This window comes from Cebidichthys violaceus, unplaced genomic scaffold (assembly GCF_023349555.1).
Source record: "Cebidichthys violaceus isolate CVI_PGR_0920_01 unplaced genomic scaffold, fCebVio1.0.p SCAF_2, whole genome shotgun sequence".
In the NCBI taxonomy this organism is placed as follows: Eukaryota; Metazoa; Chordata; class Actinopteri; order Perciformes; family Stichaeidae; genus Cebidichthys; species Cebidichthys violaceus.
This window is the reverse complement of record NW_027176372.1, coordinates 13,537,615-13,565,379: the sequence shown is the minus strand read 5'-3', so window position 1 is coordinate 13,565,379 and position 27,765 is coordinate 13,537,615. Positions and strand designations below refer to the sequence as shown.

The 27,765-nt window shown below is 44.0% G+C and overlaps 2 protein-coding genes across 2 annotated transcripts; both read right to left on the bottom strand.

Annotated features, from left to right (window-relative positions):
* Positions 1-415: 415 nt before the first annotated feature.
* Positions 416-4,062, bottom strand: rhogd (ras homolog gene family, member Gd). Its single transcript, XM_068714546.1, has 2 exons — positions 3,995-4,062; positions 416-3,395 (listed from the first exon to the last, which is right to left on the bottom strand). The coding sequence occupies exon 2, from the start codon at positions 3,364-3,366 to the stop codon at positions 2,791-2,793; it is 576 nt and encodes a 191-aa protein (XP_068570647.1). The 5' UTR covers positions 3,367-3,395; positions 3,995-4,062; the 3' UTR covers positions 416-2,790.
* A 1,633-nt stretch (positions 4,063-5,695) lies between these two features.
* fhdc2 (FH2 domain containing 2) lies at positions 5,696-15,091 on the bottom strand. The gene is made up of 12 exons (XM_068714544.1): positions 14,901-15,091; positions 13,199-13,791; positions 13,033-13,094; positions 11,162-11,264; positions 10,813-10,898; positions 10,495-10,595; positions 10,087-10,157; positions 9,734-9,841; positions 9,319-9,389; positions 8,754-8,871; positions 8,512-8,676; positions 5,696-8,418 (listed from the first exon to the last, which is right to left on the bottom strand). The coding sequence occupies exons 2-12, from the start codon at positions 13,670-13,672 to the stop codon at positions 6,469-6,471; spliced, it is 3,309 nt and encodes a 1,102-aa protein (XP_068570645.1). The 5' UTR covers positions 13,673-13,791; positions 14,901-15,091; the 3' UTR covers positions 5,696-6,468.
* Positions 15,092-27,765: the final 12,674 nt, after the last annotated feature.

The window sequence follows — 27,765 nt, the reverse complement described above, 5'->3', positions numbered from 1 at the left end:
GTTGAATGATGGCCATGAAAACCGGATGGGTATAGACCATTAACTCCAAATGTATGGAAAAGAAAGGGGAAAGAAAAAAACTGTCTTTGAAAAAATGGCACTGGTTCTGGATAATAAGGAGCTGTGTCCATCTAGTGTTGGGGCATGGTAATTGAAAAGACAGACGGAGAGAAAATGAACTAAGTTACAATCAGGTCACAATATGTACGCTAGAGGAACGCAGTGTGGTTTGCTGAGCTGAAAATACAAGTAGCTGTGAGTAAATGTGTGACTCAGTTCTCAGCATGAGTGTATTCTTCCATTGTTATCGTACAGCTGTGCAGTAATGTGCTGATTATGCTTATTACTAGAGCTCTTTTGTCAAGTCACAAAACAGCAAGGAAATAAAACTATTACATATGTAAAAAGAACAGTGTCTGGTTTAAACCACCATTTTATTTGGCATAATTTAAAATCATCTCACTGTTAGTTCATTTATACAAATATGCTTTTGTTATATATAAAACAATTACAAACAGATTTCTACAAATCAAGTTCCCAGTGTAAAAGCGTAGTACCACGCACACGGCAGCATACAGCTTCAGGACACAGACAGAGAGCCCACAGGTGTATGTTCCACTTCAACAGCATTATCTGAGTGAAATCAGGACATGGGGGAAAAAAAAAAAAAGCTCACAATTGACAATTTGACATATTGTGCACTTACATTCAACCCTCCACACACACACACACACACACACACATACACACACGCCGATCTGGGAAATTTTCACACATCCTTTGGCAGATCTCAAATCACATCACTGTTGTTACACAGAATCTCCCGCTCGTGCTGCGCTTCGGTTATGCTCCACTTTACACGGTCCACAATCTAGGTTGACTTATAAAAACACGCCGCTCAAGTGGGTAAATGAATAGAACTAGTAAAAAAAAAGGGGGATGCTGGTATTACTGGCAGCTGAAAGCACAAATGAGCAACCAGTCATTACTAAAAAAATATTTTATAAAATGTATTAAAAAAATCTTCAGATATGACAAGACACGTTCCACCAACGCAGCTCTTGCTAACCGTATGTGCAAGTTGTGCTGGGGCCTTGCCTTCACTGCACCATTGCAACGCAGGGATGTAAACCACAATCTGTTAAGAGCTGCGGGCCACGAGCGCTCCGTTTCATGTGCTCCGTTTCACAAATGCACACAGTTTAACACCTGTGTCTTACAAAAGGGTGAGAGAGAGTGTGTTTACTGGCAGAAAGTAGGGCGGAGAGCTTCAGAAAAAATATGACAGAAATGAAAGCCAGAAATGGTTGGACCTGGAATTGAATGTCTCGTGGCACCTTCATCACTATGAGAACTTTTGGGGTTGAAAAAAAGAGCACTGCTATGGTCTTTGGTTTGGATAAGGCACCTGACCAAATAAAGGGCTCCTTATATATAGTAGATAACCTGCTAATACAAGATGAAATGATTTATATAGCCTAGCACATGCCAGTTAGAACATATTCTGCTGTTATATGCTATACTGAATCAATTAGGCAGTGGTCAAAGTCTGTTGACCTTAAATGTAAAGGCAATGATGTAAATGACAAAGGGAGCATTATGGAGTCTGGTTTATCAAATAGGAGTATTATCTATTACACACAAACATCTTACTGATCAAATAAACATAAGCTATTACAAAAAATATATTCAACTTTGGCCATAACCGCACTCGTAGGTTAAAAACATTTGAGGAAAAAAAATAAAGTAATTTACAGAGTAAATTCAACATAATTAGACAACATAGTCTTTTTGACCCCACCCTGTCAAAAAGACGTTCTTAGGCATGTTTTAATGGCACTCGGTGTGAGCCTCAAGAGTTAAGACGTAGACAGAGGAGAGCTGTACTACAACCTGACTTCCTGATATGCCAGCTCAAGGAATCCTGTACCAGTGTGGGTTAATTTGGCAGAGGCCTTATTACACCTGCTCCTCTATTACTGAAGAGGGCAAACGGCCAGCTGCTTTCAATGGGTCCCGCTTATCTTCAAAGGCCTACTGGCTCTTCCCATGCGTGGCAGTGAGAGAGCAGTGCAAGAGCCTGGAAGGGCAGCCTGCCAGACAGCTCCAACATGCCAGACTGAGCACAAGGGGAACTGCAGCTCGAGAGTTTAACCTCTAATCTGTGCATATTGGTTATGGGGTACTGGCATTTGTCTGGGAATCACCACATCATGTCTGGATTCAAGCTGCTTGAAATTAAAACTTGGTCACCCTCTACTTGGCCATTTATTACATCTAAATAGGCAAGTCAAAGCATTTTGATGGTGGCGTTGCTTGATACTTGTGAGATGCAGCCTAGGTGAGAGTATGAGGTAGTCATTATTTCTCCACCTGAACAAAAGGCAGATCTCTTCTCTCCAGTCAATCAGGGTAGCTTGGTTCCGATGTTGTTATGGCTTGTGACAACCATGATCAGCATTTATAAGGCAAAGCAGATAAGCTATAAATCTAGAACAGATGTAAAATTGGAGAAAAGTGTAAATATCAAAAGTTAAAATGTAAGAAAAATAGAAGGAGATCCGGTCTATTGCCCCCATTTTGGCATAGTCACTTTGGTGGTGAATGGCAACGGAGTGAAATCCTCCAGGAGATGAATAAGGAAGAGAGGAGTAACAGAGGAGCTGAAATCAAAGTCTCAACTGCTGGAGGTGGTATGGAGGCAGCCAGATGACGACGTTCATTCCTCAGCCTTTGCATCTGTGGATCTCCCATCATCCCTCTCCACAGTCCAAATCTGGGAACCGTTTATTACAACAGCACACACTTCTTGGGGTTCTTTTTCGTGACTGGATACAACACTGCCCTCACAGCTTCGGCAAAGACCTCCCTGACGCCATCCTGCAGCAGAGCAGAACACTCCATGTATTTGACAGCCCCGATCTGCTTGGCCAGGGCGTTTCCCTGCTGCTGGGTGGTAGGAGCCAGGCTCTGCTCCTTCAGCTTCTTCACCGTTTCTGCATCGCCCCTCAGGTCCCTCTTGGTGCCTACCAGCAGGATGGGCACGTTGGGGCAGTGGTGAGACACCTCGGGGTGCCACTTGTGCCTGACATTGGCATGGGAGGAGGGGCTGCCAATGGAAAAGCAGATGATGAAAACGTTGGTCTGAGGATAGGAGAGCGTGCGCAGGCGGTCATACTCCTCTTGACCTGCTGTGTCCCACAAATTGAGGCTGACTGTGCGGCCGTCCACGCTCATCTGAGCGCTGTAGTTGTCAAACACTGTGGGAATGTACTCTTCGGGGAAGGCATTGGTGGTATACGAGATGAGTAGGCAGGTTTTACCGACTGCCCCGTCACCCACCACCACACACTTTATGGTCTGCATCCTGCCTACGACCACTGGGGCTGCAGCACCTGACAACAACAAGAAGGCACCTGGGTAAATTATATTATTCATGCACGAGATGCTTAGTTACTCAACACCAGTGATAAGGGGGATAATTATTAATCTAAAATTGCCGCCACTAACTTTACGACAGCTGTTTTTTTTTATAGTATTACAACTTTTCACCTAATTAGCAGACGAGCTAAGCAGCGCCAAAGTTAGCATGTCGACGTAATTAACGTTACATTTGTAAGCTACAAATCCAGCCGTCCACAAATAAACAATCTACAAAGTGTACAGAGTTAACTATAGTCTTTGAATCAAGGACAACTAGTGAATCAAAAGTGAGACACTTGTTTACCAGCGTTTGTTATTTCGCACGGTTCACTTATGATACTAGGCGTTCCCCCGGTGGCTATCATCAAGCTAAGGAACTAGCGCTTTCAGTGGCTAACAAGCTAGCTAGTTAGCAAACAAGTTGAAAGTTTATTTGAAAGCCACTTCTCATAAAGGTCTGGTCCCGAAAACCTACCACAAGTAACTCTAAAAAATATATTCTGTTCCAATATAAATATTAGAAGTAGTTACTTGCAGTAACGGAGACATTTGAAGGATTTTTGTGACTTACCGCCACTTGGCTTTCGATCTCTTTTTGCCTGGTATAGTCAATCACAGCCGCATCCGGGGAGATGTCCATTACGTAAAAATCGCCGTACGGAAACAATGCAAACTGGTAGTTGTAGTTTTATTTTGTGAGCGTTGTTGGACGCTCCATGGACGCTAGATGGCGATGTTAAGCTTCTAACTTCTATGTGACCTGGGTTGATAACTGTCTGTGCAGAACCCTGGACCAGCACGAAAAAAGTCAAAGAAGCACCGTTATACTTCGTATAATTTATATTTGGCAGTAACTGCAAGTGTGGTGACATAATGTCTGGATGACAGAAAAGGTTTTGTCATTTCTTGTAGCTTAAATAGTGTCTTCTTGGTGGAAGTATTGAGAATATTGTAAAAATATTTGTGCCTCGTTCAGAGAGTTATATTTAGGTTTACTGATGCATTAAATGTGTAACTATATATTAATTCTGATTGAAGTGGAGCTCATATTAATGACTATATACTGGTGAGTAGCTGTAACAATGCTTCATATTTTATATACATATTTTGTATTTGGAATATAAATACTGAGGTATAAGAGTAGCAGGATATAGAGAAACTTAACAACAGTAGGCCTATATATACCTCAAAACTGTAGTTAAGTAGAGAATGTACTTACTTTGCAAGACTGTCCCCAGCCACACACACACACACACACACACACACACACACATATTTGCCTGTCTTCAGGGTCATAACTGCCAGATTTATGAATTATAGTTTGGCTTGATATTTACAACTTTGTTTTCCATGAATGTGACCCTTTGACCACAATTATTAGGACTTTAAATACCTATATCACACCTTGCAAAAACCATAGACTGTATAACCTCTCTCACAAGTGACAAAAAAAAAAGAATAGGACGTCCCAAAACCTTACTGCTTCTGAATTGTACCGGTCTGTTAACACCGTATAAATGCATGAATGCTGAAAGACTTTCTGCTCTGACTTCACCCCTTCTCTTGAAAATACCAGTGTGTCTCTGTGTGTGCATACATACCCCACATTCAAAGGCCGTAAACATATCCTGTCCCTTGGACCTCATCCTCTTTGGTGAGCACTGGTCTTAAAGCCCATATATTACTTATTCACCTTCAGACAAGTCATTATTCTCACTAAGCCAGTGCTTTCAGATCAATGCGGGATACATGAAGGCAGCTAAAAGAGGGACCACTTTAGACTACTCTGTCCTGCACCCCTGGAGACCCGTTGATGATGTCACCTCTATACACTCCGGCAGGTTAAGAGGCCAACGCTGGCCGACAACCGGACACTCAAAAACACAAAGAGGAACCGGTTTATTGCCTTTCCCAAGAGGTTCTGGCGTCACTGCAGCTTATAAAGAGAGAATTCCCACTGGGACCCTACACCCACAGTCACCCTCCACCCCAACCCTTGCACCCCACTATTCTGCCAGGAGATTCCCCGGGACGTCTGTAGCATTTCCATGACAACAGCCACTGACAGACTTGGGGGTGATTGTGTCAAGAGATGCAGCAAGTGGGAGTTCAGAGACGAGAGGGAGAGAGAAAAACGGGGGTGACAGGAAGACAGGACAGCAAGATGCAAGAGCAGAGCAGAGCTTGAAAGTGAAAGCTCTCACAGCAAGCGCTCGTCTGTATGCAAAGACTGAAGAATAGATGTGAATATATATCAAAAAACACACACAGGTACCGTTGAATACCATCTTTATTCATCTTCTCTTTTTTTTTATAAATCCACATAATACAGTGAATAACAACCAATGCTATTCAATTAAGTTATAGAATCTTTTGATACAAAATAAAAATGACAAAAATGACAGTAATCGTCTCCTCGCAGTTTTTTAAAGTGCATCAGAACAATGAGGCCTCTCACCAAGAGGATAAACAGGTCAATATTGTACCGAGTTGATTGTTGAGTTCAGTTAGGACTGTACAGTAAGATCACTTAGCGGAGGAGTCACAGTATTCAAAACATTTAGACAAAACTACTTTCAAGAGATTGAAACAGTTTCCCAAACATCATTTTTTTGAACGCACACGGACTAGGCAGAGTAATGTAAGTTGGTTGCATTTTACTGACCGATATATATATATATATATATATATATATATATGAAGAGTTACTGTAAGATGGCTGGTTTTGTGGTGTCCTATTGCCTGCAAAGGACACAAATGGGTATAAAAAGGAGGTAGGATTTATTCTGCTATTGGGTGAAGCACATGAGATAAATAGTCCCCGATGCTCCCAGTGCAGCTCCCTCTCACAAATGTACAAACATAAGCACTCAGAACTACATACAAATTTCATAAAAGTTGAATTTTGACAACCAATATCTAATTAAGACCAGAAATCTGACTGATGACTCACACTTTTCATGAATACCCACACTTTTTATATCAGACTGAAACCCATGAAAGCATGAAAAGTGTGAAAAGGCATTTAAAAGCACTTATTCACCATCACTTCCACAATGGCGAGGCTGCAGAAGCTCGTGACATTTTGAGACCAGGTATCCGTGAAACTGTGGGGATTTTCGAGCTAGCAGGAGAGGTGCTTGTGCTTGTTGTCTTGGCAGTTTTATTTCGGGCAGCAGAAATGACAGCCGTGCGTATGGTCTTGGCCGTGGCAGATGACGGGCTGTGGGCGGTTCGAGGCTGGTAGGGCGCCTGAGTGTCCGAGTTTGGGGCGACCCTTTTTGACACACGGAGAGGGGTTCCTCTGACGAAGGCTGGCTGGGTGCTGCCTGACACCTTCTCCGATACGGATCTATCTGAGGTCCTGCGGGTTACCGTGGGCTTCCCTGTGGTCTGTAACTCACTTATAGTCCTCTCCCGTGTGCTATTGTTGCGTTTCACATCTGTCTGAACCGCTGCAGGCCGTGTGATAGGCGACGAGCGCATGGATATGCTGCGAGGACTAGACAGCCGGCTGGGAGGGGATGGGTTAGCGGGGGTGGGGGCTCCATTTGAAGGCTCGGTTTTGGAGCGCACCCTGGGAATGCTTGTGCTATTGGAAGGTCCTACACGTGACACGAGTCCCCTTTTGACCCCTATTCCACTACGCACGGGGATCTTCACGGTTCGAGTCTCCTCCTTTGATGTAGGAGACCCTGGAGTTGTCCCCGCTCGGAGGTCACCCTCCCTCTCTTTCCTCCACTTGGAGCAGAGGCTCGGTGCGGGTCGTGGGAGCGGGGAGGTTGGGGGTGACAAGGCATCATAGGATCGGAGGCTTTTCACCAGAGTATGGCACTCCAGTGTTTCGCCCACGCGGGAGAACGGCCTAGCCGTCTCCCTCTCAGGACATGGCAAGTCAGAGTACTCCTCTCGCTGTGATTGGCTGAACTCCGGTAGACTGGAGGGTATCCAGTTTTCCTCCACAGGTGTGGACGCCACTTCTGTGTTCGTGGGCTTTGTTAATCCTACATCAGGCAAAGGCATCACAGCACTTGCTGTTACGGTAGGCGTCTCTCTCGCCTGTGATTGGGACTGAATCCTCTCTGGAGCATTTACACACGATTGCGGTTGACTCTCAGATCTCTGGTACCCTAACGTCCCAGTCCTGGTGTCACTGTGAGGAAGTATTCCACTTGAATGAAGAGAGTGAGGTACAGACTCATTGACTTGAGAGCCGTTAGATTTACTCTGAACTGGCCGAGTCTTGTCTGTATCTGGCAGGCCAAACCTCTGCCTGTGAGCGGGGGTCTGGGTTTTAACACAAAGGCCGGGTTTATCGGTAGGTATAGCAGCAGAGATTTTACAAGATTCAGTGGTCGTCGAAACCACATGCTCATGTGGAATCTCATCTTCTTTTTCAAGTCCTGTTGTCTTCGATTGGCCTTGCAGCACATAAGAAATGCTCTCAGGCCCGTGTTGCTTGACTGCGAAGCCACGTCTGTGCTGAAAGTGACCAAACATGGCGATGCGCGAGTCCTGAACTGCATCCATGCTCCTGTTCGTTGCTCGCCTGTGCTGAGACCTGCTCCCTCGACCCAGAACAGGTTCTTGGTCGATGGGCGAGCATGTGCCGTCAGTCTCTGGGGAGCTACAGAGCACAGCGGTGGTCTCGTGGTCGGAGGAGCTGTTGGAGTGATAACTGGTGGACGTGGGGCTGCTGCCCAGCTCGGGAAAGCTCTTGAGCACGGATGAGTTGTGGGGATGGGCGTCGTTGTGGAGGTGATGGGAGTGTCTGCGGGACTCGGAGCTTCTCAGGCTACGTCGATTCCAAGTGCAGCTCAAGTTCTTCTCCAGCAGCTTCTCCAGCTCTCCTTGGTTCTCCTGACTCTGAGGCTCTCTGGCCAGGCTGAGGCTCACGTCCAGCCCTGTGCAAACAGCCAGGGAGCGACGCTTTTCCACCATCTCACGTTGACGCTCCAGACGTCTCTGCTCCTTCAGCTCCCGCTCCGCATTCTCCTGTAGAAAAGGGAAAGAATCAGTGCAGAGTTAAATCTATACTATTTTTGGCAATATACAGCTTTTTATCAACATATATGTTCTTAATCTAACCTGGACAGCTCTTTGGAAGCGGAGGCAAAACGAATGGAAGACCCTGCACGCCTCCTCTAGTTTGAAGGTGCTGTCATCTTCACAGAAGAATTCCACCAGAGCCTGACTCGACATCCTCATGCCCTCCACCTCATCCTCTGCCTCCTTCAGACGCTCCTCAGCCAACTGCACACAGTTTACACAGTCATCTTCGGAATCGAGGCATTAGGCGACGTTTTTAATATACAGACTAGGTTTCATACCTCCAGGAAAAGTTTTGTGTGCTGCAGAATCTCTGCCTCAGTCTGGATGTTTGCTTTGAGGGCCACCACTCTGCTTTTTAACTTGGATAAGTCCTCCAGCACAGACTCCTCACTCAACCTGCAGAGAGAGAGAGGACATATAATACGCAATTAGAATAAGGACTGTAGAGAAATAGCTCTGCAACAAAAACAGTTGATAAATACATACAAATCATTCAAAGTGTGCAGGAATTCAGTACTTTAAAATGGACTCTATTCACCCAAAACGAGATTGCAGTGGCATGCAGAAAATGCTTTCCTTTAAAAAGTATAAAAATAAGGATGGTCATTCCTTAGCACCTTGCAGATCAACTCTCCTGCAGAGTTTAAATATTGGCTTGGAGTATCAATGTTTTCTCTCAGGCAGCTAGCTATTGCCAACAGCTGGGCTCCTTGTTTCGATACAAGAATGCAATAGATTTACGTTATGTTTGTTTTGTTGGGTTGTACTGATGTTATTAAGCAGGGCTTTGATATTCCCTCAGACACAGTCACTGTAGTATCTGAATTTTGGGAAGAGACTGACCTGGAGGCGGAGCCAACATGGCCTATTTGGCTGGGAAATGACAGTAAACTCTGGTCCTTTTTCACAGCTTCCTGGGAAGACAAACACAAATGATTATCCAGCTATTGTTTCAAAACAACTAGCACGTCATTTGTTAATGTTGACTAAATAATGTGCTTGGCGAAGCAGGTTTGACAGGCCGCTGTTCTCAAAAACAATTGTGTCTTGCAAAAACGGTGCTAAAATGAAATTCCCCCACATGTTTTCAACCAGCAATATTCACACCTTTTTACTGTAAAGGTGCAGCTTTTCCCAAATACCATTACACACAATGTACATCCTCTTCATGAGGAATAGTGTAGTGGGCACATAAATAATTGTTTTCCATTAGCTCTCTGATTGGAGACTACATTATGTTCTTTTTTTCAGATCTTACCATTGCAACAAAATGCAGCAGATTCATCCCCGGCTTGTTGGCTTTGGTGTCAGCCAGTTTGAGCAGCGATGAAATTCGGAAACCAGCAGCATTCCCCGCATATCCACCCTAAGAGGCCAAATACAAGGTCAGAATAACACACACACACACACACACACACACACACACACACACACACACACAACATGGGACAACTTTAAACAAACAATGATACAAAACCCAGGTGCACAGTCAGAGTGACGCTCCTGAACACACACCCAGACCCAGACCTGCATTGTACACAGACAAAAAAGGACTGATTCCGCTTTGTTGGGCTTAAGAAAAGAAAAGAAAAATAATAAAGAAGCGCTCACAGCGTTCATGTAGTTCCCTGCTTTCAGCACCAAACGAAGGATGGAGTGTAATTCAGGACAGCTCAGCAGTTCTTGGAGAGAAGACAGAGATTCAATATTGTGCCTCAAGGTTGAGGCATAATGAGGATGAACGTGCAAGCAGCTGGCATCAAGGCCTTAAGATGAGTCAGCAACTTTGTTTTGAAGAACTGACACTAAAGCTGACTGGTGAATTAAACTTTTAGACCAAACAATATATAACTGATCGCAGGTTTCTCCTTAATCAGGCTAAAACTATTCTGAATGCTAATCGCATTTGTATTCTGGGGACAAACTTTACCACTCTAGACTAATTCTGAATAGGAGCATTTAAGAGGGACCTAGGTATTTATAGTGGTGGTGTACACAACTCCCTGCTGTTCACTTTACCTCTGGCCGCCTCCCTCAGACATCTGGCTGCCACACACAGAGAGGTCACAGCTGGGTCAAACTCTTGTTGCAGGATCATGGCATCCAGACGAAGCCGAAAACTAATGGAGGAGGAAAGAGGGGGACGGACGGATAGATGGACAGGGGAGAGTGACGATGGCGACAAAACGATCAATCATCAGTTAAACAAGCACACGTCATCACAAAGTAAAGCATGTGAGCAGGACAAGTGTCACATAAATAAAACTAATACTTAATGCTAAAAAAGTACGGGGGCTATTTCTGGTCACTTTATCTGATCTGGGACTGAAGGTGTACCTGGGGACCTCCACCAACAGCAGCAGGAAAAGATCAGGCTCTCCAAGCCAACTCCGCTCCCCACTGAACCTCCTCAGTCGGGACTCCTGAGAGAGAACAGATGCTAAGTCAAAACAAAAAAAAGCAGCTTCAAATGTAAAAAAGAGAAAAGAAAAAACATGTCATTAACAGTCAATTCCAATATCGCTCAGCGCGATCCTTCTCCGGAAACAGGCCACATCATACGACATGGTGTAATGGCAAACTTTTGATCATCTAACCAGAGCCAGATGATGAGTAAGAGAAGTGGAGGGGAAGGGAAAGGGGGTTGTCACTGTTGTATTTCTATGCAAACAAAAAGGCACTTTACCTCCTCATTGTCAGGCAGCAGTTTGCAGAGCTCTGAGAGCTTCTCTGCTCCATAACGGTCCCCAGCACCGTGCCTGATATCCTCAACTATCTCCTTAGCAGGCCTGCGGAAAAATGATAACAGACATGTTTTTGGTATGACATCATTGTTCACGTGCAATGGGGATTTCAGCCCCGACACCCCTCAAGAAAACTTGTGTTATGTGCAGTATCGGCTCTTTGTTTTTGCCTTGATCACACAGTGTTTAAGCTTATCCCATTCTTATCAGTCACAGTGTTGGGGAGTGAGACTTGGTTGACGCCACACTGGCGACACAAAGTGGCATATCCATCCACTGGGCAAATAAAAGGCAGACATGCAGAGAAAGCATCTAAGAGGCCGTGGGATATCAAGGTGAAAGAGCAGAAACATAACTGACTGTTTGACCTCTGACTTACTTCCTCTGAGTGACACATCTGTCCAGCAGTTTTCCATTATCCTCTCCCCTCCCCCCTCATCACACATGCTCATACTCCATTACGCTACTGTGTGTGGCTTACTCTCCTCATTCATAGCTCAACGTTCACATCCATATTCATCTCATTTTGACAACAGCACTTCTAGCTAGATGTCCCGATAGGTCTACCAATCTAGAAAGATCTAGATAAGTTATTATTACAAGAACTCTCTTTCAAAAGCGTGGTTTGACACTCTTATTGTGTGTTGTTATCTGTCCCAACTAGTTTTCTGCTGAAAACAAAATGCGTAAGGAAATAGCCTACAAACTGAACTAGTAAGTGACTACTACAGTACAAAACCATATTTCGTTTGAACTACACCCACAATTCAGCAGTAGTCTGTGTTTACAACAGCAGGCAAATAAGCACTCAACAAGACAAATGTTTGTGTGCACAAGAAGCTCTTTTCACATAATGGCTTTCCCTACAAGTCTTGACAAATCTGGGCAAAAAAAAAAAAAAAACGCTCTTCCATTGAGTCTCTGTGAACATTTCATTCACACATGACAATATAGCAACTCAGCACTTCTTTTCCATGTCTTTGTATCATTATTGCAACCTGCAGTTTTCAGACATTGAACTACATGTAAGTATGCTTTAACGATTATTAAAACAGCCCTATTCTTTTCAAGACGGGAAGCTTTGTTCGAGGCAGGCCGGCATGCTAAACAGGCGTTAGGGGATGGGTGAATATCACAAGCCACCTGGGGCCTCTTTCTGTAGAGGGTTGCCTTTACATTAGACACTCTTTTAGGGCATCAGCAGGTGTCAACTCTGACTCCTCGGGCTATACTCGGCTACTTACCCCCCCACCCTCCAACAAGTCCCCCAGTCCTGCTGCTCAGCGTGCACCCTCCCCTCCACCTGTCCCCTGCAATATACTTGTGTCCCCTCTCCGACACCAGACATCCTCTCTCCTGATGAGACTTCACACTTCTGACACACACACACACACGCACACACACACACACACACACACACACACACACACACACACACACACACACACACACACACACACACACACACAGACACACACACTAAAATCTTTGATTTATGGCCACACACTCTCATTAAACTCAAGTGACGTACTGTTCCCCAGGGCACAGTTGTACACACTTCTGTTTCCTCCTCTTTCATTTTGACTGACGGTGACGAAGGATGCACCGATTTGACCTTTTCAGTCCCGATGACGATACCAATACCAATATATGGGCTTTTAAATGAAAAGTTGACAAAAAAATGTCCATAACAGTTTCTCAATGGCCGATGCAACGTCTTCAAATGTCTTAATTTGTCCGACTAACGGCCCAAACCCAAAGATATTCAATTTACGATGATACAAAACAGCAAAAAAACAGCGCTGAAGCTTACATCTTAAACTGGCGTAAAAATATTCCAATGTTCATACTGCGTTTGGAGTCCAACAGGGAAATCTGTAAAAAAGGCAAAGGACACAATTAAGAGGAAGAAAAGTGCAAGAAATCTCCCTGTCTTTATAAATAGCTGAAAAATATCACTGCCATCCTCATGATCTGACCTCTTCCGAGCTGTCCTGCGGGGATCTGCAGCGCAGCAGAGAAGACCGGCGTCTCAGGGTGCTGGTTCTGTCCCGAGGCTTACTGTCCTTCTGACCAAACAGCTCATCCAGAGAATGGAGGTCTATGGGGAACTCGTCCTCGCCCGGAGCCGCCCCGTTCCACACACTCTTCCTCCCCTCCACCTTCTCTTTGGGGATGCGCTCCCAGTTCAGCTTCCTCAGCCGGCTCCGACGGGCACTGTCGGCCCGGCTGAAAGGCGAGGAGGACCCAGGAGGTGGCGGCGGAGGGGGTGGAGGGGGAGGTGGAGGTGGTGGAGGTGGAGGTGTTTGGGGAGGCGGTGGAGGGGCGACCAGGAGCGGACGCGACTCCATGGCTGTTACTCCCACAGTGTCAGGGGCAACGGCGGGGAGGGCAGGCTGTGTTCCATGAAAGGCACGAGATTCCTTGATGGCCACCGTCAGGTTGATGAGCATAGAGGCTGTATGGGTTTAAGAGGGAGGGGGGATGGCGGGTGAGCTGTCGCTGCTCAGTCGGTCAGTGACGTCTTTTTCCGGTTTTCCAGTGAGTTCAAAGGTCCATCAATAGTGGCAGCCTATAAGACAGGACAACAATGCATCTTATCTCAGGCAGTATTGAACACAGAGAGACACGGGAAATCAGTGTCATCCCAGAGTCATGTAACAGCAAGACATCCACTTTAACTGAGGCTGATGACCTCACCTGAGCTCGTCTGACACCTGGCCTCACTTCTCCTTTCATTATCATGACTCCAGTGCATTGACTGGCCCAACAAGTGATTGGAGCTAAAAATGTAACCCCTGGTTCAACCTTCGGATGAAGTTCAAGGCGTTCTGGGGAAAGTACGAGCTGAGCTCTCCCCCCCTCTGTCGGCTGTTTGAACTTCATGTCCCATCCTGTTCAGCTTCACCTCACTGCATGCGCACACACACTTCTCCCTTCTAATTAAAATACATGGACCTTGATACCACAGGCAAGGTAAGATGATCAGTTAACCACAAAGATGAGAAATGGAGGGTCTGCAACATCCGAACCGTGACTTTTCCTCGTTATGGGAGGTGAATATCTGAAAGCTGGTTTGCACACACTCTTGCGCAAGCGAGTTTTAAACAGGATTAGTGATGCAATTAGTGTGACTCAGAGGTTTCAGGTGTCTGGAAAGTCTTTAATCACGACATGGCTTAGCGTTTGGCCAAAAACACAACTCGTCCTGTCTCGCGCTCGTAACATGAATCAGAACTTATGGGAAACTTTTGAGGGATGCGCGTGATTGCCGTGCTGTTCTGCCGAGCGCCGCACGAGCGCGCTGCTAAAACCGCCGCCGGTGATGTCACCCCGCATCTTTTCACGAGATCTGTATCTTGACAAGCGGAAAAAAAAAAATTGATAAATCATGTTGCCCAAGAGTTCATAGGAACTTTAAAAAGTCGCGGGGAAAATGACGTATCAATAAATAAAAACTGCAGAGTGATAACCTTTAATTGAAGAATCTTCACGGCTTTTTTTTCTTTTTACAATAACATTTTGTTTAAGCTTACAACACCGGTTGGCATATCCCGGTAATTTATCCCTATACTTTTTAAGTTTACCTTACATCAAAAGTTATGCCTCAATTAAAGTTTGACATACCATTGTTCAAGTAATTCTCATGTCAGGATAACCCAGTCAAGTTATTTCACTTACCTGCCGTTACGGCTAAAGTTACTCTTCATGGAGGTAATCCCACAAACACCAACAAGAGCTCGCCACTTAATTGTATGGAAGACTTTGACGCAGTTACGCTTCGATGCCAGTTTTTGTTTCCTGTATCCTCTTTATCTCAGTGACCTGTGCCGCTCCACTCGCTGCAGTCCCCTTGTCTTTCTCAACTTGCAGGGAAACTTCCACACAGTCCACCGGGAACGCGCAGACGCGCGCACCCGCTCCCTCATATGCCTCATTGTATCCTCCCAGTTTTCCCATGGGCGGATTTAGTGGTTTTCAGGTGGTAGTATACCCGCTCTTAACTCCCTTTACTCCACTTTTAGACTTTGAAGATGTTGTGATGGGACTGAATGTCTGGTATGCTTGCAATGTTAAAACATACTATGTCCCTCAACACAATCAATAAACCTAAAATTGTAATTCCTGTTTTTCTTTAATCTTTTAGAGGAATTGTTTTGATGGCAGTGATTCCTCATCTAGTGCCTTTACAATATTGTCCTGATAAGATTGTGCATGAGAGCTTGCTGTCAGGAGCTGTACTGACAACATGACAAGTCTCTATTTCAGGCTAATCATCATAGTGGGCAGGACTCTGATCTGTAATTGGTGCAGAAGGCCTTGATCAGGCTAAGAGGAGTATACTGAGAACCTGAGAGAGGGAGCAGATGGCTATCAGACATGGGAAATGATGTCTGCAGCTCCTCCCTGTACCATGAACGGGGGCATAGGTGAAAGCCAAGAAGACCAGAAGTCCCTCTGAGGTGATGAAATGGCCCAGGTTCTGGGATGTAGACCCATAACACCGACCTTTCATTCGAGGTGCTGGAGCGCTCCTGGCCGATGTCACCTGGTGCAACCGAGTCCGGCGTAGGTAGCACATTTCACAGGCCACGCTGACAGACAGTCGTCATCACTTCTGGGTTCTGCGGTAATTAGGGGGTTATGACCCCAAAGATCTGGTTATTATTGTGCCTGTGCAGCAGGGCATGTTATAGTGTACCCGTGCCAGAATAAACCTCTCTCAGGAAACTTCACTTTCTATTCAATCACTCACTTCTCGGAGTACAGTGCACTTCTCAGAATACAAGGAAATGCCAATGGTGAGAGGCGGCAGCTTTATAGTCCATAAAGTCTCCGAACAACCCTGCACGATTCCACATATTATGCCAGCATTCATGCAACATTGGCGTTACGACGTTGATTAATGAATGGTAAGGAGTTAACTTGGCAACCCTCACATGTTTCACTAAGACACTTACATCGTAAGGAAACAAAACAGTCTGTGATGTGTTTACAGGCCCACTCCCAGCTGGTACCCCCCTTTGCATAACAGTGAGCTGCCTGCGCTTCACTCAGCCCATTCTTTAGTCAATGAATGTGCATGAGGGTGCTCATGTGTAAGATTTGTGTGTGAACCTGTGTGAGGGGGAATCCATGCATGCAAAGTGAATTCTGCTCCGTAGACATATATTGGTAAGAAATAGCAGCTTTTCTTGATCAAGGATTTACGTAAACGTACGAAATTGGTAGTTCATAAGCATGACATTTATATAACACATGAGACCCCAACAGCAGCAAGTCCGTAGGAGCTCAGCCCTTAGTTTGGTGGGGTGGTTGCAGCCATGCATCAAGTGTTAGCCCTTCTTAATGTCGCTTTGAAGTCCAAGAGGGGATATGTCAAGGTGAAGGCTATTAGCTCCCTCCTCCCCTAACTTACACACACATAATCAGAGCTTGGACAAAAACACTCAAAAATTAGTTTGACGCTGTACTTTTGCTACGCGTATCAAGTTCTGCGCAGTGGCCTCTGCTGCAATTGGCTTTTCACACTACAGAAAATGAATCCGGATGTTGAGAAATCAATACAATAGATTTTTTGCCCAGATGTCCCATTTATATAGCGTGTAAAAGAGGCTGTAAAACTATTCCATGTGAAACTATCGATATAACTGTATGGGGGGCTTAGTGTTACTCTGCCACTCTGGTCGGCCCCCTGGGTCTGTCTCCTGGCCATTTCCATGGTGGAGTAAATAGGTCAGTGTGACTGCAGCTCTGCGGGGGTATTAAACACAAAGTATGTGTATGTGTACGTGAAAATGACACGCATGCATACCGTACACCTGGGTCTGATCCCAGACTGGGACAGTAGGTCTGGGGAGGTATTCCTAATCGAACCCAGCTTCCTCAGATCTCTCTTGGTTTCCCAGCTGCACTCAGATCACGTGCAGTTATCCAGAACAGCCTGACAAGGATCTCTGGCTTTGGTCAGACTGCCGGCCTGATAAGGAGAGACGGCAAGAGACACAGACACACTCTCAGCGTCTTGCCCTCCTTTTCCCAAATTCTCTGGCACACAAACACACATACGCACTCACACATGGCTGCTCCATACATGAGTGCTTTGAGCATATCCACTCCCACACATACATATGTTATACATGATAATAAAAGACACACACTAAAAGGGCTGTGAGTTAAATTGTGGAGAAAGGAAGCCACGCTATGAAAAGCTATCTGTGGAAGCTTTCACTTGTTGAGCTTTTCATCTTTTTGTCAGAGAAGGTGTCCTTTACATTTTTTCACTGAATTTCAACTATGTGATTTTGTAAAAGTATTGGCTGGAGCAGAGGTCTTCAACAGGGGGTCCGCGACCCCTAGGGGGTCCATGGAGGTACTGCAGGGGGTCTACAAAATTTTTGGTTGATTAGACAATTTTTTATTTTTTTTTACATGAATCTGTCCATTATTTTAATAGTTTAGCATTGTATGCAAGATAACAGGTATGTTTATGCATGGCAGTGGCACTAATAGGCCATCACTCATTTTCGTTTAAAATAAAAACGTCAATTTGAATAGCTTGTATGCATGATTATCAACAAGGTATGTTTCTAAATGGCAGTGACACGGCCACCCTACTCACTGTACCTTTAAAATAAAAATATGAATATATGAACCTGTGTATTATTTGAATAGCTTAGTATTGAATGCACAATAACAAGGTATGTTTATACATGGCACTAGGCCCAGTTTAATATAAAACACAGTTTTAAACAATATATATAGTAGAGGGTCCCTGCTCCATCTCTCTATCAGTTTGGGGGTCCTTGGCCTGAAAAAAATTGAAGACCCCTGGGCTAGAGCTTCTGCTTTATTATCGATTGAGAGAAGTATGACTGCACCTCACTCTGTTTTTGTCCTAAGTGACGCTTTGATATATTTACCAAGCTGTCTACTATCACAACATTTTTAGCAATGGATGCATATGTGCACTTGTGTGTCTATGTCTGCTGTGTTGTTAATAAGTTAAATTCCCCCAGGTTGGATGGAGGGGAAGCTTGTGGAGATGCTTATGGTCAGTTGTCTTTGCATATTGTGTGTGTGTGTGTGTGTGTGTGTGTGTGTGTGTGTGTGTGTGTGTGTGTGTGTATGTGCATGCCGTGTTTAAATTGAACTCAGCAGGGTGGCAGGGAGGCCGAGGTGCTTGTGGTCAGTTGGGGGTTGTGTCGACTCTGTTTGTCTTTGCACATCTGGCCACTAGAGCCACTTCCGACTCCAATTAGGATTTCCTGAGACTCAATAAAGGGGATTATTGGCCTGCAAAAACACCAGCCCAGACTCTCCCACCCTGCGTTGCCTTCCTGCCCCAGCTGCTACGGTCATTACACTAGCCAGAACTACAGTCGCACTCCACTAGAGGCTCACAATGACACAGTGACATACAGCGCCATAGACAAATCAGCCCTTTTCTTCCCTTCCTTTTCTTGAATCTTTTTGTCTCTTTTTTGTGAAATAAAAGACTCCTCTCATATTTGATCCGTGCTCTATAAATGATGTCAACGAAGCAATGGAAACTAAATGTCTCCCTAACTGGCTGATGAGAGACCACAAGAGTCTGTATACCAAGCTGTGGTTGGGCACAAAGCCCTGGAGCAGAGTACAGGGGAGCTGGGCTGCGCTGATAGGGGGTCCTGAGCGGCTGCTTGTGTGGCAAGAGTGATCACACAGTTAATATTCAAAGGGCCAGGTCTGTTGTAAAGAAGCCACTAAATAGAGGTTGACAAAGCGCATCGTACAAACAAAGGCTTCTCCTTAAGTAGGCTGTGTATATAGCACCAAGGGCAGTGAAGGGATGGGCTTTGCTGGGGTGGTCATGTATGGAGTCTATAGTGAGTTATTAAAGCAGGGCCTCCTTCTCTTCCTCCCCCACCATCCAAACCACACATTCTTCATTTCATGCCGCTCTGGCTTTAATGCATTTTAATTTTTTTATTTTACACTAAAATTTAACACTAAACATTTTGTTATATGAGAGAGCCAAATTTATTGCATTTTGTCGCATCAACTCAGAATTCGCTCATTAAATATGAACATTATTTCTTTTAACTGTATTGCTGAAAGCCTTCCAATTAGAGCATTCAGATACTCATTTCCCTTGGGTTCTGTTTGAGTAGCAATTGTGACGTCTACGTGCTTCATATCGAGTAAACCCTTGCAAATTCCCTTCTACATCACCACACACACTCAAGATGCACGTATACACACACACACACACACACACACACACACACACACACACACACACACACACACACACACACATGGTTACTTCAACCATCTAAACCTAATTATTCTCCCCCTGCTTCTCTGTGCCAACCAGTGATGTCACCCACAGAGAGACAGTGGGATGGTTGGCTTGGTGCCTGAGGGCACCCAGATTTTTGGCTGGTGTTGGTGTTGGGGCTGCAAGGATTAACCAGCTTGCTGCTGCAACCACAGAACCTAACCTCCTCCTTTCTGCTCTCTCTGTGGCTACGACGGACATTCAACCAACACATTTAAGGCTGAAAGGAAAACAGAGGAATTATGAGAGCCAGGCCCCAAGGGGACTCCCTCTTGGATTAACCTGGCTGCTACTCTCTTCCCATCATTTCCCCTGGCATTCACTGGGTCTGTGCTGGAACCTATTCATCCTCACTAAACTGTTGCATAACAATGCAGCCGGCCTTTTGCTGCAGCACTGGAGCTGTTGGTAAAACAAGGCACCCTTGGGCCCCCAGAACCCCCGAGCCAAAGGCCCAGTTTCTTGTGTTGTGGGGGAAGCTTTGGAGCCTGGAGAAGTTGTGTGAGTGACTGGACATTTGGGGCACACGTCATAGAGACAGAACGCAACGCATCATAGTCTGAAAACCACGCCCACCGGAGGGGAAAACAAATCGATGCTGGCGCCCCAATATGCACTCAATATGCACAAAAACATCAGATTTGAACATGTCAAAGGATTATTTTTGCACCATATGTCTACCAGGAGTGCACTTGATAACTAAAATTATGATGGGACAAGTTGTTACCAAACTACTGTAGTTGGCTAAGGCACTTGCAAACATAATCCGCAAGGCAACACAAAGGCCCACAGTCACCTTAAACGTGATAGTAACAGGCATCGTCTGGTACAACAGCAGTTATTTAAAATGACCAAAGCCAGTAATGGAGAGGGGCAGAATGAGGGAGAAATGACTTAATGTGGGTCAGATAAATGAGAAGACAGCATGGGGTTCATTCTGCTCTCTGGAAACCACGTGCAAACCCTCTCTCCCTTCCTTCCTCTCTCCCCGACACATGGAGATCTGGCATGTTTGGCAGAGGCAGAAAAGAGAGAGAACAAAAGGATGAGTGACCAATGTAGAGTTGCGATGGCCAGCTGAGTTATTTGGTCAAAACCCAGTAAAATGGAAGGACGGGCTGTTGCTAGGCTGTGCTGTGAGAAAGAGAGAACACTCTGGCAGAGCTCATTGAAAAGAACCAGGCCTCTGTTTACTCACACAGATATAGCACTTTAGAACCACTGCTATCACCACCAATTAGTATTATTACTACCTCCTATCACTCTCACTGAGCCTTCATTAACCACTTTACATGATGAACAGGCTCTGAAGGACTTACCAAGAGCCTGAGACAGAGCCTAAATAGTAGTGAATGATTGGTGGAAATAAACAATACAGATGGAAATTTACTATGCCACAAATATATGGAAAGGTACGGCATCTCAGCGGCTCAGGTCTTGATAATGATAAATCAAAGGTCAAAATCAGGGTGTCAGTATAATGGCCTCTCTGTCCCTGACAACCAAAGCACAACACACCAAAACACACACAACTCAATCTTAGAACAAATCACACCCCTGTTTTGCCCAGGTAATTCTGACTGCAATGGATTGTAAACATGAATAGTCACAATGGTAAAAAACCCACATAAATATCTAATAATCTGGTTCTGCAGGAACCGAGGATTGATGAAATGATGAATGCAATTACAATCACTTCATATTGTATTTCATGAGTATATTGCAAGAAAGATAGCAAAAATTATCAATTTATAATTTATTTTGTGCATGACAATTTAGTTTCTTCTCATTTCCTACTGGAGCAATAAGCTGGTGACCCACTAGATATATGTAGTGATGGAAATACATACATCTCTGTCAAGCTCTATTTTGGATTTGCACGTGGTTTCCAAACTCTATTTTTTCATTTGTTACACAACCATTTCTGTCATGTTCCATGTGAAGTGACCGAGTGCAACCATATGAATGTCTTCCAGGAGATCCCCATAGAGATGATTATAACATCTACTCCCTCTCCCTCGATTACAACATCTACTCCCTCTATGATAATCTTTGCACCACTTTACACGACATTCAAACTAATCCTTTTCTTGTATAATGCAGCCCAAACGCATAGTTTTGGTATTTTCACTTTTTTTTTAAATATTAACTATCACCAGCCTTATCCTTTAAATGTTTCAAACCTATTTAGTGTAAATGTCAACAATGGAGAAAAATTAAGCAAACAATTGAAATCCATTTCATCAATGACTGATATGAAATAAGAGAGAATCAAGATTTTAGGTATCAGTTGTAAAAAAAACGAATACTGTGTACTCAGGAGAAGTATCGCCCAGCCCAGAGAAGCTTAGATAAACGGATCTAGGCAATGCTGTTTACTCCTCACGTGTACATCACAGCAGCCTCTGGCTCTGTGTTGTGAAAACTCAGGATGGGCTCTAAAGGAAACAGGCTCAAAGGATTATCTTGGGCCAGTCTTAAACGAAAACCAGAAGGAGACTGGAGAACCAGAGAGAGTGTGACCCAAAGAAGGAGAAGGCAAAACAGAGAGAGAGAAAAGAGACCCGTTAAAGATATGTGTGTTGAATCCCTAGAGGCCAATGTCTTGTTTGAAGAGTCCCGAGGTTAAGGTCAGAGGTCACAGGTTAGGCTCAGGGGTTATCAGCAACTGTTTAGGGTTAACTACAATTGTCTGAGTAGATGAGCCCTCCTACAGTTAAATGGATTACCTCAGTGAAGGTATTCAGGGATTAAAATCAGAGTGCAAGCCCACATCCACTCAAACGCAGAGCATATACACTCACACATTTCTGTGCACATGTACTGTACATTGGCAGACATACTGGGAGTTGTGTGGCTTGTTGCTCTGGGTGTGGTTGAATGTGGATCTGGGGTGTGAGAGGAAGTCAGTGGGGAGCAGAGGTGTTGAACCCTGTCATCCTGTTGTTACTGGTCACACCTGCCTGTTGTTCCTGGAGAGTGTAAAGAGCTGCTGCGTTTGTGTATTGCAACCAATGAAATTCAACAGAGGGGAACCACTTAATTATACCATAACCTAAATAGGGCATGGAAAGAACTCATCTTGACTGACCCAAGGGCTTGGCAGAGTATATGCAACCACAACAGACACAACAATCACCCCCTGGTACACACTCAAATACACAAACACACATTTATGTGAAAGGTAATGGCAGGGCTCTTGTTTAACGCCCCCTTCATTCGGCATGCTGGGGGATGTACTACAGTGCATTCTCAATGGTCTTCCAACTGTGACCTGAGCAAGAGGTGTGGAGGAGGAGGAAGAGGAGGAGGGAAGGGGGGTGTTAAGAAGAGAGGGAGGCAATGTCTATAAAAACAAAAAGCATTGGCTCAAATCTGTGTCCTCCACTGGTCTAATTCCAAGAAACAGAATATTCTATTCGTTCATTTGTTTATTGTCTTGGTTTTCATCATGAATCAAAGTTGTTTGTTCATATACTGACTGCATTTGACTGAAGCTTGTTTTTGTGTATTTTCACGCAGAGTATTGCTTGTCAGTTGACAGAATTTATCAGAACTGCTGTCACTACACACTACATACCCACACAGCAGCTCTGTCCATGTAAGACATCCCTCTCAGCTTCGCCTTGGCGTCATCATTGTTTTGGTTGTTGTTGCACAGGAGACCCCACAGTGAATTCTGTGTATCTCAGGCTGATCTCAGTCATCTCCAGTGACCCGCAGAGGAGTCGCATATGAAACACGCCGGTCGTAATGCCCTGCTTTCGCTGGTGCTGTGATCAAGCATAAACTGAGCATGCCTGATTACTTCCATAGGACTCGGTGACAATGTGGGCATCAAAGTAAAGAAGGGTGCCACTATGGGGCACATCAGAGCTGCAGGGTCCAGGGGCACCAATCTGGGCACAGAGCGGGTCTTTCAGCGGCCCTTTGAACCCTGACTGACATGGAAATTCCTTTGAAGTGCTGTTTGGTGAGGCCTTTACTCCAAAGCTGGTTTAACATGTTGAAATGGATCCTTTTATTCCCACTCGATGACCACAGATGACCTTGTATGTTAGGCCATGTTTGTTTTTTACTGATCAAAGTAAAATGCATAGCGGAGAGGCATATACGAGGATTTTTAATGACATGTTGTCTCCTTAACGTTAATTCTTAGCCTATTTCCCACCAGGTACTTGATATGGGTGTAAAAATAGGAGAGGGACACAAATTGTGCAGCTACAGTGCTCCACGGGCATAATAACATAGTGCGCCCATAAAAATAGCAGATAAGCTATAAGGGTACTTATTACAGCTGACAGCCATGATAAAGTCTACTATGCAGAGCAGTGGTATATGGTCTTGCTCTTACAGGTTAAATAACCGAGCCATAACCATTTCCGACTGGACAAGCCGTCCAATATTTTTTTATCTTCAGTAAGTAGAAGACCACAAACATATTGTGAGGTGGCAACAATCAGGCAAATCGCATTAATAACCATTCATCCATTTGTCCCTCTTCCACTCCCATATCCCCAGGTGCACTGGGGAGGTCTTTGCCAAGCAATGTTAATTATGAGCTAGTTGGTTTCAGCATTGTGTCCCACACAAAGGGGATTTGCTCCAAACCAAGGCCATGCCAAAAAAACAGGCCTGCACCCAATGCATATAAGCCGCCGGGATGTCTGAATTACTGGTTATGTCACTACATCATTTTTTTGTCCCTTCTTTTAACAATAATAATAACACAAACATAACAACAGCTGGCAATTATTAAAAAAAACATTGCTTTACACATATTAAAGCAATTCCAGATTATAGTCAAACATGCAAGCAATGTAATTATTACAGATAGAACATACTATATTATTTATTATTATTAGATTAGATAACAGTAAAGTATATTAAAACAATGATTGCAAGTCTTTGTTATGGCCATACGCCCATATCATCCTGACAACTGCTCTGCTTGCTTAAATCTGTATCCTAAATTCTATTCTCTACATCCATATGCCGTATGAGCCTGTCTCACGCTGTAGGAATTAGTTAGAAAGAAAGTCAGTCAACCATACTGTAGAAAACATTGTCCTTCAGCTAAGTATTTCTCATTTTGTTTTGGCCTGAAAATTGCCATACTTCAAAGGGACTAAACATTTGGGTCAACATTTGTTATCCGTCCTTTCCACACTGCTGTTGATATATTATGTTCTCATCTAGAGTTGCTGGAACAGCCAACATCCTTCAGATCCTTCACATGGTTGTGTTTTTCTCTTATTTTCAGCAGAAAAATAATGGCCCTTATCTGGAACAAACATGCTCACTTGTAGTTGAGTCAGTGCTCCGTGCCAATATCCATTTCATACTGTATGCACTTCCCCTCTCCAGCACTCTCCCACCTCTGGGCCTTCAAAGCCTCACCCAACAGCCTGCTGGTGCAACAGCAATGTTGGGGCTGGCCCATGACAAATTGCTTCTGAACGGCTGCCTTTATCTCACATTTTGTTTCCAATAGGTAAATTCACAATCCCTCAGACACAGGCTAGTGAAGATTTCCTGGCTATGCTAACATTGCTAGCCAACTACATTAGCCAAACTATTAGCTACCATTACAATTCCACCTTATTGTCCTCACATTGTCATTACAAGGGTGTAGGACATCTGATTAATTGCCTATATGCTGAACGTAGGCCAGCCTTAGTTTTGACTATGAATGTGACTGACAGTTCATAGCATGAAAAGCACAGGTGTAATAAATAACATTAATAATGTTCATTTTAGTTGTGTCAGTTCCAGGGTAAATTTCACCTATGTTGTGTACACATAGAGCCATCATTAATAATACATTTGCTGTATCTGCTAAAACAAATCTAAACTTCTGCCACATTTTAGCTTGATGGCCTTTTTGCTACGGTGCAGTGGACAGATTATCACATATGATGAACTAGGTTCATTGAGTTCATTGAGAGCTTGTAAACTACCTATATATTAGAATGTAATAAACTAGAAATGCAAACATATAGTGAGTCATTTTAACATGATTGGTGGCCCAAGATTTGGAGACTGCAACTCTTTCAGTTGTGATGTCAAGGGTCACCACCCCATACACTCCCTGACTGACCCTTGTTTCTGCATCAGCAACCCCTGACCTTTCACCCCCATGTTTCCCCCTGGTTGGTCCCGTCTCCCGGGGCCTGTCTCTAGGGAGGCACCCAGAGCTGTGGAGAGAGGGTTAAAGATCATTCAAGAGTACAGAGCTGCTTACAAGGGAGGTGAGATTGTATTACAACACCTGTGACGTTACATAGAAGCACACTTCTCAACACTTCCGTCAGATTTCGAATGTCACACTATATATTCACCATGGGGTGGACGTTTAGATCATCAATTATACTGCTTAACAATAAATCTTTAAATGCAAAAGAGTGCCTGACCTAGTTTTAGTTCTTTCACTTTTCATTCATACACTCAGCGGGACAAAAGCTCACACGATTCCTGTCATTGTTTTGCAAGAGATAACACAGGAAGAAGATAGATTGTAATCCCCTGAATCTGAACAGCTTCCAGATAAATAGAGGAATTATTCACTTATATTGTGACATTCCAGAAAATAACTGGACGTTGCAAAGAGAAAAACTAGCCTTGCCCGTACAGTAATATTAGACAGTAGATTGCACTACCCTCTGCTCTCATGGTGGCATTTGACCCTTGCAGCTTTACCACCACAGCTGTGTCTGAATGTCATCCCACACTGTTTCCTTTACGTGTAAAAATACTCTTCTAACCAAAAGGACTGGTACAAGAATAGTTTTTTCCAAAAAAGTCAAATATCATATGGTCAACAATTTTGTATTTATTTTGTTGTTGTGAATGTTCTTTTGGTTTGTTACATAATGTCCATTTTGATTTAGGGTGTGTGACTTTTAGTAGAATAGATAATGATATAATCTCTGCACAAACCTAACCGCTCAATTTGAGGTGAAAACAGGGTGTGATCAGTACAAATTTGAGGTGATCATAGTAAAAGTATTCTTGTGCTTAAACAACAGTAGCCCAGTCACACAAAGATTTGTAGTTTCACTCCAATTATCCGCTTAACTTCCAGAGAATTCAAATCTACAGTAAAACCACAGCCAGCACTCAGTGGAATCAGCCCAAAAATATCCTTGTCATTTTTGCTGCAACATGATATTTTATAAGAGGAACACATACAATAATGGTCAGCTTTGTACTTTGTTATTATGATCTCCCTGTTTATGAGTGTGCATAAGTGTGTGTGTGTGTGTGTGTGTGTGTGTGTGTGTGTGTGTGTGTGTGTGTGTGTGTGTGTGAGTGAGTGTGAAATTGTCTGGAGAGTGTTTTATTGTACCCTGTGGTAAGGGCAGTGAAATTGGTGGTCGACAGGCAGCAGTTACGCCTTTTCCTCCCAACTCTTTCCCTGTTCCTTCCACAACCACTGTGGTCCAACCCGTTTCCGACCTATGCTGTGCACACACAGATACAGAAACACAGAATAAACATACAAATTGGCGAGATATGATTGCACATGTACACTCTTGCACGTGCATAAAGTAACACACGCTCATATTGTCAACAAAAAAAAAACACTGTAAAACCCTGGCAATCTCTTTAAGATCCAAACCGGCAAATGGAAAGACAAAACCCTGAACAAAGTTAGATTAGAGTGACAATATTTACAAAATATTGCCTTCATACACACACTCAAATCAAGTATGTATTGTATCGTGAAATGAGTCCCGGTTTCCGCAATATTTCTACAACTGTGTGTGTCATATAAACAGGATACATAGAGAGGAAAAGAACAGGGTGGGAAAAACTGACTGAGATTTTAGGTACACTGTTCAAACAATTGCATGAAAAAATAATTGTACAGTTATTGTATGACTAGAAATAGTGAGTCACCTTGAGGGAGATGGGCAAATAAACTGAGCCATATGAGTAGAAGAATCCAGACTAAACTATGAATTATGGCTGGGCTCTGCAACTGGTGATGGTGAATGAGATTATAGATCAAACATAAACACCCCAGAGTTGAGAACACCGGCTCTGTGCTGCTACTGCTTATTATTTTTATGAAGCTTATCTCCTCAAAGTTGGTCTAATCCTTTATTGTGGCATAGTGTGCAGTTACATAACTTGGAACGGCATCAATAAGGCAGAGGGGGAAAAGTTCTCACACAAAGTGAAGGACCATAGTAAGTTGGTCATGAAGCATGAACTGTC

What these genes read in the sequence shown, in the direction of transcription:
- rhogd (XM_068714546.1), bottom strand. Translation starts at nt 3,366, where the DNA reads ATGCAGACCATAAAGTGTGTGGTGGTGGGTGACGGGGCAGTCGGTAAA.
- fhdc2 (XM_068714544.1), bottom strand. Translation starts at nt 13,672, where the DNA reads ATGCTCATCAACCTGACGGTGGCCATCAAGGAATCTCGTGCCTTTCAT. An exon ending in CAGGGAACTACATGAACGCT is followed by an intron (nt 9,842 to 10,086) that starts GTGAGCGCTTCT and finishes TTGGCCTCTTAG; the next exon opens with GGTGGATATGCGGGGAATGC. An exon ending in TGCTGCATTTTGTTGCAATG is followed by an intron (nt 9,390 to 9,733) that starts GTAAGATCTGAA and finishes TTGTCTTCCCAG; the next exon opens with GAAGCTGTGAAAAAGGACCA.